At 41.8% G+C, this 13,958-nt stretch overlaps 1 protein-coding gene across 2 annotated transcripts in view; it reads right to left on the bottom strand.

Annotated features, from left to right (window-relative positions):
• Positions 1-13,958, bottom strand: part of ACSS2 (acyl-CoA synthetase short chain family member 2) — a 56,386-nt gene that overhangs the window by 31,328 nt on the left and 11,100 nt on the right. For both annotated transcript variants that reach the window (XM_053393896.1, XM_053393897.1), the window contains exon 3: positions 459-550. In XM_053393896.1, the coding sequence (XP_053249871.1) occupies positions 459-550 (92 nt within the window). The remainder of the gene's footprint in view (positions 1-458; positions 551-13,958) is intronic.

The following is a 13,958-nucleotide window of genomic DNA, read 5'->3' as shown; positions in this document are numbered from 1 at the left end:
GCAGTTTTATATTTAATATAAAAATATACTGGAAGTATGTGTGTGTGTGTCCTTCTTTGTACAAATTATTACAAAGCTGTTTTGTTTTAAGAGTCACAAAGATAAAGTTAGTTTAGCACACATCTGTAATCCATTTCCAGCATTTATCACAATTCTGCCCCTCTACCAAGTTGTGGAGGAGAGGTGGGGTCTTGACCTTCGTATTATACTTCTGAAGCAATCCTATAAGCTGCAGCATGATATCAAATGAAATCCCTCCTCTCAGCTCAAAATGAAAGTGCAGCCTGATCTGCATTGCTCTGCACTTGGGAGGCGCAGCACAACTGTAAAAAAAAATAAAATCCCACAACCTCTTCCCCAACTTCAGGCTTGGATGGCAAGACCTGTTACACTCATCAGAGAAAGGAAGGATGCTTTCCGAGGCAAGCAAATTTGCAGACTCCCGCAGAGTCAGATACCTTGCTCCTGAAGAACATTGGCAAACTGGCAGACTTTACTCAGCAATTCACTGTACGTGATCGTCATGGACTCCCCTGGTTCATTCCCCTCCCTACAAGGGGGAAAAAAGGATCAGTTATGAACACAGACACTCAATGACAAACTATGACTGCACAGTCTGAACAGCAAATATAGCTCACCCACATTTCTCAAAGGGGCACAAAGGACAAAACCTGCAGAAAGTGTGACAGGTAAATTCCTTATCTTGTCATATTTCTAGCCTTCTAGAAAAATACAGCAGAAGACACCGAAAAGACAAGTGGGCACCTAAAGCTGTTAGCCATGGTTTCCCAGTTCAGACAAAATGAAAAACTCGAGTTAATTGAAGACTTCTTGGTTTGATTGTCTCCCAGAAGACAATTTTTTTTCCTGTAATCTATATGTTATGCAGACTTATTAAAATGGGGGGGGGGGGATTTCCTACTATACAGGAATGAGCGAAGGGGTTGTACACCCACTGCCAAGGCCCATTCATGTCTCAACTTATTAAGCTAAGATAGTATCATCCTTAATGAAGATAGGTTAATGACTGTAATTAGTCTGGCTGTTGGCAGATCACAGAACCCTTTTCACCAGTGGTTGAGAACCTCCAGCATACAGGCCTAATTTTAGCCCACAAAGCCATTTCCTCCAAACAATACCCACCTGCCCCACACTTGACATCAGGTGTCGCATAAGGCGTGGGGCAGGTAATGACATGGTTCGAAAAGGACAATTAGGAGCTTAAACTGCATTCCTAACTGTTACTTAGCAAGCAGGATCACCAACCGCACCGATCAACACTGACAGAGCTTTTTTTGAAGCTGACAGCCAATGCCATTGTGATATCAGGCAGGGAGCCTCGTGCAACTATATAAAAAAAAATGGCCCACATGAGTGAAGGTAAGTTTCTGCTCTGGCCCTCAGAGTGAAAAAAGGTCCCATAAACCTGCTTTTTGCTCATGGCCAAGTGACATGCCTAAGGTTTCGCCATCACACTTCTAGATTTGACTTCCCTGTCCCTCAGCATTCAAACTGGCTTTAACATTGTCAGCTGCAGCTCATGTGAGCCAACTCTCAGTTGCCTTCAGCCAGATGAAAGCACAACAGCTGGCATTTGGGAAAACATTTTTTCAAATTCCTAAGCACAAGATTCAAAATTTTAGGCACCAGCATTAAGTGCCAGATTTGGGCAATGACAGAAACAGCAAATATTTGGTGCTGGTACAAGGGCAGCATGCTAGACTGGGTGCTGAATACTTTCCAGAACCACCACCAAAACCTCCCCCTGCCCTCACCTTCCCAGATGGAAAGGCTAGTGAGGAGAGCGACCAGTTGGGGACCATTACTGCTCTGAGCACCTTCCATCTATGTCCACCTTTCCTGATATAGAGCAGGAAAGACTGTCAAGGATGGGGGTGTTGAGATGCATGCTGTTTTGGCTCTCATTGGCTTGAGAAATATAGGGAAGATCAGCAGCTCAGTGGCAGATCATCTGTTTCATCGCATGTAGAAGGTCCTAGTTTCAATCCCTGTCATCTCCAGGTAGGGATGGGATAGATCCCTGCCTGAAATCCTAGAGATCCACTGCTAGTCTGTATCTCTAGATATTTCTATAACACCTCCAGACACCTTAACTTGCAGCTGCTAAACAAGCCACAGCCTCTCTCCTAACCATGGAGCTGGAGAGAAGGTAGAGGTCTTCTGCTCTCCTCTGCAGCTTCAATGCTGGAGGTGGGAATGGCTGGTTGCTCATCACCCTTGCTTATCCTGACTGTAATGTGTCGAACGAACCTGCTGAAGCCTGTAAATGGATCGCTAACATCCAACAAGTGTTTGAAACTGTGCTTCGATTTAATCAGAGACTGATCTTTGGCTCCCGGAACTGGAAATTTTATTTAGTACCCATGTGAAATTCTTCTAGACTGTCATAACAGTAACTACCTGGCTCCATTCCCATACTTTAGTCACCTGGCAGGTTCTTGTCTGTCTCTGCGGAGAACAAACACATTCCAGCTGCCATTATTGACTGAGTGCTGATCCCCTCCAGAACTGATTATTGTGCATTTAATAAGGGTATACATTCTTGCTCATGTATGGGTGGGCATAGCCATGCTTTCAGGTATAGCTCAATATTGGTATCCCTCATGCGGATTGGTGGAGGGACAAATGCAACACTGCAAGCAAGCCTATATAAAAATGCAACAGCTCTCAAAGTTTCTACTAGCCTGCCCCTTTTATTTGTAATACTTCACCATCATGAAAGAGAAAGAAACTCATTAGATGCCCACTTTAGGAGGTTTTCCAGTATGGTCGCCAAGAAGGCATTGCTGTCTTGCCACAAAAGTCAAGGCAGAGGCCTGTTTGCAGACCTAGCATCTGTCGCCATGTGGACTATGTAGCTTTCATGTGATTTTAACAGCCAGTTTCTTATTCTCAAGTTGGGGCAGATCATTTCAGAAAGTGGCACATTTATTTTTACTTATGTTCTCCAGATTCCCAGAAGGCTATTATTACACAATTCTATACATGCCTACTCAGAAGCAAGCTCCACTGAACTTAGTGGAATTTACTCCCAGGTGAGTATGCACATGATTACAACCAAGGTATAAACAACAACAACCCAAAGTAACTAGTTGCCAAGACAGCTGTGGCTTATTGGCACTAACACCAAACATTTAATGTTGTTTCTGTCCTTGCCTATACTGGATTCCTAAAAAAAAAACACACAAAAAAACTACTGACAATAATCTGGTTAGCATCCGCCTTAACAAAGTTAACATCCACCAAAGTTACCATCCTCTTGTGGGTCTTTTCTGCTCAGAACGTGCCCTTAAATGACATGCTTAAACTTACTTTTTAAATACAAAAGTGGAGACAGCAGATCATTTATTGTTTCAACTTTTACATGAAATGGACTCTTAATGGCAGAAAAGGGAAAATCCTCAATCTCCCCTGCCCCAGAGGTACAGAGACCCTGGGCGTAATCAAATACGTAATACAAATTATCTAAATACTAAAGGGCACAGCTCAAGACCACAATGCAACTAAGAACCTTTAACTGAGGCCTCTAGACCAGGGGCAGGGAACCTGTGGTCCTTCATATGTGGCTAGACTACAACTTCCATCATCCACTGGGCATGCTGGCTGGCTGATGGAAGTCCAACAACATCTGGAGCAGACTGGCTTGCCACTCCTTCTCTATACCTATCTGTTGCACAAGAATGTGGCACACGATGAATAAAAGATTTGGCACGTCTTACTTTCCCCGCTCCCAGTAAGGCGTCACTCTGTTCTCCCTTGTCAAAAGGGCAAATGGGTTAGACGTCACATGTTAAAACCCCAAAGATCCTCAAGTCACAGCTTATTCGACTGCAGTGGCAGCTAGAATATTCCACAATAACCCGAGCCCTCATTTGAAGCATGGAATGGTTTCGTGTTTAATTTATGTTCTCTTACACAATGCAACTGCAACACATTGCACACCCATTCCCTCCCCTGGGCTCATACACTGCTAAGAAGCCTATTTGCTCACAGCTAGGGTGAGGGCTGATGGTGTAAAATGAGCTGAGTCCAGCCTAGCAAATCAGACAGGGAGAAGGGGGTTCCACCCAGTCCTCTGTAGAGAGCCAGATCAATGTAAAGATCAACAAGCTAAATGGGCAGAAAAGAATATTGAAACAGAATTTTTCCCAGTATGAATTTTCCTTGCTAGTTCACAGAAAGAAGAAGCAATTTTGCATTTCATCAATATGGTGATTGTTAGGATATTGCTCACCAAACAACGCTAACAAGCTATTCACAGATCTCTCTGCTATAATACAATATATTAAATACCCCCACACAGCCCCAAAAGCCCCACACATAACAGAATGGGTCATGGCCACATTACAAAAAGAGATACTTCCTTAGTCCTACATGTACGAAAATGCAACAAGATGTTAGAAATTGTGGATACTAATAAAACAAAAAATCCAGTGCCTTTGCTTTCAGAAAATAGAACAAATTGGAATAAAATATTTTTTAAAAAAAATTAAATGACTTCCACCAATAATGCCATGGATGTAGAAAAGGATGTCTTGCTTCATATCATCTTTAGCAAAACCTTTAGGCATGTCTCTACTGAAAATTCAGTCACTTTCTGTCCTTCTTACTTGAGTATTGTCTAGTATTGCCATCAGCTATTTGTTCAGAAGATACAAAAAACAAAACAAAACCCTAACCCTTTCATATCAACTAACCTTTATTCAGCACTGAAAGCTAGACCAGAAAGAGGGCCGTTTCTTCCACATTCTGATGTTCAAAACAGTATGGCATATGGTAAACACACTCTGAAAATTAGTTTGTAAACTTCAAAAAGCTCTTTGTATTGAACATCTCAAAAAGCACATGTTATCTTTCATGCTGGTGTAAAAGACAGTTTCTCTCAAAAATGTGCTGACATTCCTATAAATATTGATGTGGATATTTTATACAATATTCTCAATTTTCAAAGTTAAAAGGAATTTAGTAACAAGGAAAAAGTAAAGGGAAATAGTCTCCCCAACGAGTAAGTAAGTCGAGGGAATAAAAGTGAAAGAAGAAAAAACCCAAAGAAATAACAAAATGTGCAAAAGTGGCTTGGAGAAATTGGGCTTCTAGAAGCCCTACAACCAAGATAAACTCCACTTTTTCATGTAAACACCACTTCATACACAGATTTCATTTCTACAGGTTGGTGTTGCCAATGCAGCACCCGCTGGCAGAACTACACCTGCATCAGTGTTAGAAATGCAGGTATATAAGCTATTTGCCAAATGGGGCCACAACAGAATGCCTAGTTGTAATTTTTATTTTTACTTTGCAATTTTAAAAGCAATCTTACTTGTGAGTCATGCAAGGCATCATTTTTTACTCTCACACTGCCTGCAGCAGCACCCAGGTGACTCGGGCTGCGGCAGTTTTACTTTCAAGTCGCAGTCGCCATACATCGTGACCATACGTCTCAAATTTGGCCATGCGAAATCGCTAACACACCTGATGTCCAGGGAAATTCAAACACTGACCTGCGTACAATCCCTTTGGTACCCATGAAAGTACCAATTGAAAAGCACCGCCACTGAAACACAGGCTTCAGAGTTCTTTGCTGCGCTACATATAGACTGAACATGCTGCCCCTTTTCCAAAGTTAATGCTGACTTTGGAAAAGTAGAGAGGAGAAAAAGGAGTTACACTTTGCCAAAAACCAAGCGGTGCCAGTGGCTGAGTATAGATAGGTTGATAGATTCCCCCCCCCTTGTTTTATTGCGGGGTGGCAGTTGTTAGGAGTCACCTGTGCTTGGCTGGGGAGCTCTGGACTGTAGAAACCACTTTTACAACTTCCTCCCTTTCATGAGGCTTAAATTTTTCTTCTTTTTGCAGAACTAAAGGGACAGCATTCTGCTGACCTTTGTCTAATTCTTGCCAGAATAGCTGCCTTAAACTTAGGGGGTTGTGGGGGCAACTCTGGACCACTGAGGCCACTTCTTCCATTTCTCCCTTTTCTGAGTGTTTTTTCTTGTGTGCGTATTTTCCCTTTTTTCCAAAATAGAGGAGGGGTGTGGTGTGATGTTTTCTGATCTCTTGTCCAGCTGGCCATCTCATGCTTGTGTGTTTGAAGGGCAGTCAAGGCCTCAGAGGTTAGCTTTTACTCTCTCCATCCTTCTCTTCCTCTCTCTCTCTCTCTCTCTCTCTCTCTCTCTCTCTCTCTCTTGGAAGCAAATGGATGGAGAACTGTCCACTCAGCCACCTCATGCATCGTTGGCAGTAAAAAGGTGTGTGTGCGTGTGTGCGTGTGCACAGATAGCTGAGCCGGTTTCTCCAGAGAACTAAAAAGCCAAGGGGGATTCTGATCCTGTGTTTGGGGTCTGTTGTTAAAATTGTGTGTGTGTGTGTGTGTGTGTGTGTGTGTGTGTGTGTGTGTGTGTTGGGCTGAGGGTTCATTCTGCAGGGCTATTTTTAGCTTTGTTGACTGATTTGACTTTTCCCTGGACTTCAAACAACAGCCTGCTTGGCAAGTCTTTTCTGCTCATTTCAGATGACATTCAGCCCCCGTCACCACACTAATCTGAGTGAGTGTTTCCCAAACATTACTCTTTTCTATTCTTTCTGTTCCATATTTTGTAATTAAGAACTTGTGTTTGCATATGCTTATTTCTTCTTCCTTTCCAATCCATTTATTTCCCAGAATGTCTTTTCATATTGTAAACTTGAGGGCAGGGACTTCTTTCTTTCTTTCTTTCTTTCTTTCTTTCCTTCCTTCCTTCCTTCCTTCCTTCCTTCCTTCCTTCCCTCCCTCTCCTCTCTTTCTCATGATTTGTATGGCCACTCTGGAAGCTTTTTTTACTGAAGAACAGGATATAAAATATTTAAATAAATAAAATAGGATGATTACTAGCCAGCCGACATTAAATACATATTTATTTGTGATTATGCATTAATATTCATGCAATAGCCGAGTTTAAGAGTAACTCTTCAATTGGAAGCACAGACAAGACTTAGAATTGTATCCAATGATGTACAAACCAGGTTCCACTTGCAGAATAGGACTTCCTTCTTTTCACCAAGAAACCCAAAAAATCTGCTCCACAGGGTTCCCCCAACCCTCTGGTGCAGATTTTGAGGGTGTACAGGGGCTTTAAGGGGAGAAGGAGGGGAGGGGGAGGAGTTTGGACTTGATATCCCACCTTTCACTCCCCTTAAGGAGTCTCAAAGCGGCTAAAAATCTCCTTTCCCTTCCTCCCCCACAACACTGTGAGGTGAGTGAGGCTGAGAGACTTCAGAAAAGTGTGACTAGCCCAAGGTAACCCAGCAGCTGCATGTGGAGGAGCGGGGATGCAAACCCAGTTCACCAGATTACAAGTCCACTGCTCTTAACCACTACACCACGCTGGGAGTGGTGAGGAAGCGAAAAATCCATAGTACACGCCGAAGTATGCTGGGCAAATGTGACATCAGTGTGGCAGCAGCATTGGACACATTCTGTAGCACCGTTTGGAAAATAAAGTTCCTGGAACATATTCGGTCACATGCTGGGTGGGGGAAATTATTATAAGTTTTGCACCTCTCTAAAATTTTATGGTCCTGTCTATGTCGACTTTCATAGATATGGCAGCCATTTTGTACTATGCCATACCCTCTTTGCAGCCATTTCGCAACTGGTGCCCAAGGCACATTATCAGAATTCTAAATGTGCCCAAGGGCCCAGAATGTTTGGGGACCACTGCTAGCAAGCCAAAATTAAATACAGGAAGAAACAACACTCCAGGCTCTTGCTGAAGTAGTTATTCTGAGCACATAAGCCAAGCTCTTGACTTATTAAGAGCTGAGAAACAAGATATATAGGATTAGTAACTAAGATGGAAATATTTGATTTCAAGCCTTCCAAACAATTTTCGCAACATCTACACTAAAATAAACACTATGCTCTTTTCCCTCAAGGGAAAAGGCGAAAGTGACTATGCAGGGAACAGAATCCACTAAATACAAAGCCTGTCAAAACAGACAAGATAACAACTGTCACAAATTGAACTGACATGGAATTATATCCTAGGATAAAGCTGTCCATTTTATATTGATACTGTGCCCTCAAATGAGGTATAAATGCTTAATGAATCCTCACTGATCAACCATAAAGTGTAGGTAAGAGGAATATAACTGAACACTATTGGTTGTACTGCTTTTTTATTAATGTGCTTGGTGTGTAACATTTGGCTACCAATGACTTTGCAACTCCTCAGCCAGTGTGCAGAATTTAAGGTCCACTTGTACACTATGCTACAGGTCAAGTGCCTTAGCTACAAAGCATCAGTAGCATAGTGGTGAAATTTAGAAATGCAGGGTCCCTTCATGACAGTCCTAGCCATGCCCTCACACAGCCACACCCACTTCTAAGACCACACAATAACCGTACAATTTTATAATTATACAGTAATGATAATTAGGAATGCATTGCAATGATCATGTGTTGCCTTCCAGGTATCTCAACCATCTTCTGTGTACATGCATGGAGAAAATACTTTGAGTACTCCAATATCTTATTTTGGCATGACTTAAGGTGTGTTCTCTTTGAAATTCCATTGTACATAACAGAAGTTGCACACCATTCTCACATACCGGTAACTGAAACACCTTGTGTTTTCAGCATTACCACATGCTTAGCTTTGGAGCACACAGTGTTCTTCTCATGCATCTTCTACAGAGTGACCCTAGGAGCCATTTCTTAGTGGCTGAATCACCTTTCACTCTAACTAGCACAAAGGGTAAGAAGACTTCTTTCTCAGTGGCTAAAAAGTTCCCCTTTCATGACAATTGGGTGGTTCTAGGACGCTGGAGACTAGGACCCTGCTTCAGTAATTGCAAAATATTTTTGGACACTGCCCGCCCCCCATTACACATCAACAAAGCATGGTCCAAAGGCACACAATGCAGAAACCTTGCTGCAATTAAACAGGTTTTGATCTGAAAACCCTCTGCTTGCTACTCTGAGTTTCGTAATGGAAGAACAGTGAAATATGACTGTAATAAAATAAACAGAACTCAAGCTCTTGTTCTACATTACTGTAGAAACACGAAGTCAGTATCTTTGATAAATAAAAAGAAAAAAAGAAACACGCCTATTAAACAAACATGTTTGGAACACATTGCCATCTCTTTTGAAGGAATTTTTTTACTAAAAGTGTTTGAGAGAAAGTCCATTCCCATCCAGCTGTGGTAGAAAGACCTGTTTTCTATTTCTGAGTTGGCACAAGCTCCACAAGTTAGCAAGAGTAACTATGAGAAGATAAGACTGCTTCAGTATGTACACTTGGTGAACACCGCCTCTCATGCATTGAGCAAATACATCTACACCTGTTTTACTTTGCTAGGTAAGCTTGTAAACACACTCTTGCTAAAACCATTCAGCCATATATGCAGATTACCGCTACACGAAGGATGGCTCCACATAAAACAGCAGGCAGACTAGAGGTCACCTGAAGTCTACGCCACACAGCAACAACGCCAAAGAGAGAAGCATCTGTATTCACACCACACTTACTGGCACACCAGGGCCATGAAGTGGTGAACACCATTACACAGAAATAGTTTGCGGCAACATGAAGGAAGTTGTGTGGTCAGTCACTGCACACAGACATCTTGATAAGCAGAGACATCTGTCAACATTCAAATCCAGTTCTACACAGCATCAACACTGCTGGTTATTTGCATGAAGTGGGCATTCATGTAACCCTCCTAGCTCCTACATTGATTGGCTGCTCATTCAGTAAGGTAATATTCAGAGGTCCTTCAGGTGCCACCACCTTGAATGGTAAGGTGGGTGATGACTTCAGATAAGGCTTTTTCTCCAGTGGTTCCCACGTTTGGCAATATACTCCCCAGGAGGATTACCTTCCACTTATCCTTTTAAGAACTGAGTTCAAAACTGGTACTTCAGAATTGGTTGAAAACTATAAAAAAAGAGCTGGTACCACCAGCATACTAACAGCACCACAGAACTCTGGACAATTTATCCCAACAGCCTTACACAATGTTAAACAAAAATGTAAAGAGAATTACTTGATGAGGAAATGCCACAGGCTAGCTTCCCAGAAACATCCTCTCCCCCAGCTAGTGCAGTGGGTCAGTGGGTCTGGCTGTTAACCAGAAGGTTAGTTGTTCAAGTCTACCCAGGGATGGCTATGGACAGTATTCCTGCATTGCAGGATGTTGGACTGATTGACTCTTGAGGTCCCTTCCAAGTCTACAATTCTATGATTCTATGATATAATTTTCCATAGATAAGCCAAGAATTAAACCACTCTAGGGCTGTTCCCTCATTTTCACCAGCCTCTGGAGCCAGCTCATTAAACTGCAAAGGTCTACTTCATCGTAAATCTTATTATGAGAGCCCAAATAAAATAGCCAAGAATGTTGTTTCCACTGTTGATCTCAAGACCAAGTCCATTCAAGCTGTGTGTCCCAAAATCAGGAAAAATCAAGTCATAGGCGTCACTGAGAAATACCTATAGTTGTACCGACTTAATTAAACAAGGAAGAATAACAGTTGTTTAAACATTATGAATTGCCAACCACATTGTGTGAAAAGGATACCATTGCACAATGACATGTAACTGCCTAAGAGGCAGCACTGGCCCAAACACCAAGGGATTGCAAAACATGCATTATGCCACACCCCCATCCCCTGGCACTCCTGCTAATAGCCTTAGATGGCATCTGATACAAAAGCGTTTTGGGGGTTTTCCTGTTGGGACTTCAGCAAAAAAAATTCCAGCACACATTACCTTTTAATCAGAGGTTATTGCAAGACTCATCTGTCCACTATTCCTCTCATCTGTCCATTTTCCAAAACACTGGAGCTTAAACAAGGCAGTGCATACGTTTAGCCAGCCCATCTGCTGGGTGTTACATAGTATGTTTTAGTTTTGAATAAATGCCCATGGAATCAAAACTAAAAAGAAAAATGCCTGCATATTCTTTTTTCTTTACACACTGTACTGTAGTTCTTGCACAGTGCTGTGCTAATACAGCAGGCCTGTTTTGGCGCACCTATTTTTAAAGAAAAGTAGCAGAGAAAACTAACTTGTTTAGGAAACTATCCTAAACATTAGTGCACTCCTGCCTGCTATCCTGGCCGAGGCTCAAGGCATTGCAGGGGAAAACAAAATGCAAACTCCTAGATGCAGATACAGTATATCTTTCAGTAACATCAGAGTAACAATGCAGAAAAATTCCCCCAAGTGCATGGCACCTTCAACTGGCAGGTTGAGACTCAACATTGGGAAACAAGGTTGGTCTCAACAGAAACAGCTGCTCTACCTTACAAATATGAAGGTGACCCGGAAACTACAATTAATCCAGAATGCGGCAGCTAGACGGGTGACTGGGAGTGGCCGCCGGGACCACATAACACCGGTCCTGAGAGATCTGCATTGGCTCCCAGTACGTTTCTGAGCACAATTCAAAGTGTTGGTGCTGACCTTTAAAGTTCTAAACCTGAAGGAGCGTCTCCACCCCCATCGTTCAGCCTGGACACTGAGATCCAGCACTGAGGGCCTTCTGGCGGTTCCCTCATTGCGAGAAGTGAGGTTACAGGGAACCAGACAGAGGGCCTTCTCGGTAGTGGCGCCCGCCCTGTGGAACGCCCTCCCTTCAGATGTGAAGGAAATAAGCAGCTATCTTCTCTTTAAAAGACATCTGAAGGCAGCCCTGTTTAGGGAAGTTTTTAATATTTAATGCTGTATTGTTTTTAACACTTGATTGGAAGCTGCCCAGAGTGGCTGGGGAAACTCAGCCAGATGGGGGGGGTATAAATAATAAATTATTATTATTATTATTATTATTATTATTATTATTATTATTAGTGATGGGAAACTAAGTTGGTGGGTTGGACGACTCAGAAAGCTGAAAACCACTAACATGATACATTAGCAAAGAAGTAGCGAAAAGTTGTCTCTATGTTTTGATAGATCACACACGTGTGTGTTTGCATAATGTTTAATTGCTTTTTAATTATTTTTAATCCTATTTTAGCTGTTTCTATTTTATCTGTAAGCCACCTTGAGTCCCTGTCAGGGAAAAATGTGGGATATAAATAAATATTATAATAATATGTTACATAGACAAAAACTGAGCCCCCAATGATTGACATGATTGCATCAAGAGATATATAAATTTGGTGAAAAGAAATAAAATAAACAACAGGCACAGCAGCCATTTGAAATGCAACCACAAGGAGAGGGCTCCAAGAAGCAAGCCATTTAATATGCAGCAGCACATCGTAGCATAGTTCCAAAGACTGCCACATGTCACCAGCCATTTTTTATGTGCAATCGCATGCCACTTCTCATCAACACTTTTACATATGAAACAGCCTCCTTATGGTAAAATTTTAGCAACAATATGCCACCACTGCTTCCCCATGTGATTTAGTGTTCACCACCTTTACATTAAGATTCAGCTCATCACAACATAAGACCATTTGTTTAATTAAAAGCAATTTACAGTTTACAGTCCCAAAGAACTGCCCGAACCTTTTAAGCAAATTGCACTCTGTTTTTCTGGCCAACCCTCATTGACCACTTTCTACAGCATAATATTGAACGAGGCCACTGATGTTGAGCAAACAGCTTTTTCAAGAACCCTCCCAGTTTCTTTCCCAAAATGTATACAACAGCATAAGAGAGTTGTCCATCATGCTGGACTCATGCATATGTATTCTGTCCAGTTCTATTAGTTGTGCAGGAACTTAGCACCAGTAGGAGCAAAATATTTTACTTCTCTACAAGCAACATACTGTAGCTGGAAGTTTGCATATTTCCCAAGACAGATCATCTCACAGAGCCCAGATGGAACATAGAGGAAATCTTCCAAAATGGCTCCAGAACGTGAGTGCAGAAGTCCTCCACATCTGGCCCAAGATCCCAGATCTGTTCTGCAGAACAAAGTGGCTTTCTCCCACTCCTCCAATCATCCTTTTGAATATGGATGCATATATGTAGTTTATCATAGGGAATTCACAATCCATTCAATATGCTGGAAACGAACATGGCCAAAACAACACACTGCAGATCAAAATGTACCTTCTTTTTAAGTTCTGAGTTAAATATCCATCATTAAGAAACATAAATTTCACTTCATAAGTGCAATTCAGTTTTGCACAGTGTCACATATGATCCATCTGGGCTGTGTGTGAGCCTTCCAGGTGATTTCCAAACTTCTATGAGCATACAACTTATACCTCCAATTTATATTCATTTATTCTATTCAATTTATGAGCAGCCTAATAAAAAGACATTTTCTGAGCAACATACACAGTAAAATTAACACACTGTGCAACTCAATAAAACCAGAAATCAATTTAAAAAACCAACTCAGCAATTGCACAACAATAAGCATATAAAATCTGGCACAGACACAAATCAAGTAGACGGTAAAATATTTTTTGCACTAATCTTACACTTTGGGACTACAGGTGGAGCAACAAAAAAATCACCCCAGTTATATAATGAAACCTGCACAGCCATAGCCATGTGGTTTCAGCCACTCTGGCAACATAGCTAACAGACTCACCAACCTCAATATAGGGAGCTCAGAAATGCTGGAAAAACCAGCTCTCTGTAAGAATATGGCACTTTGCCCACATTTTTAATCACCAAGATTTAGCAATAATAATAGATGTGAAATACCCTCAACTGCTCCAAGACTGCCCATAAGAGGGTTTAGGGTTTTTCAGGCACACAACAGTACATCATGCTCTGCCCTGCCACAGTACACCAGCTTTGAAGGCATTTGGCGTTTCTTTTAAATAAGCAGAACAAAGAACTCAACAACATCAACATTTTTGAAAATCAGTGTGCTTCTACAGACCAAGGACAAAACCATTTCTGTGAACTCTTACAAGTTCAGAACAGTTTCAACATCAGCCTGTTTTTTCTTTTCCCCACCCCCATTGCTCTACCTACCAT

This window comes from Podarcis raffonei, chromosome 6 (assembly GCF_027172205.1).
Source record: "Podarcis raffonei isolate rPodRaf1 chromosome 6, rPodRaf1.pri, whole genome shotgun sequence".
In the NCBI taxonomy this organism is placed as follows: domain Eukaryota; kingdom Metazoa; phylum Chordata; class Lepidosauria; order Squamata; family Lacertidae; genus Podarcis; species Podarcis raffonei.
This window is presented reverse-complemented; position numbering and strand designations above follow the sequence as displayed.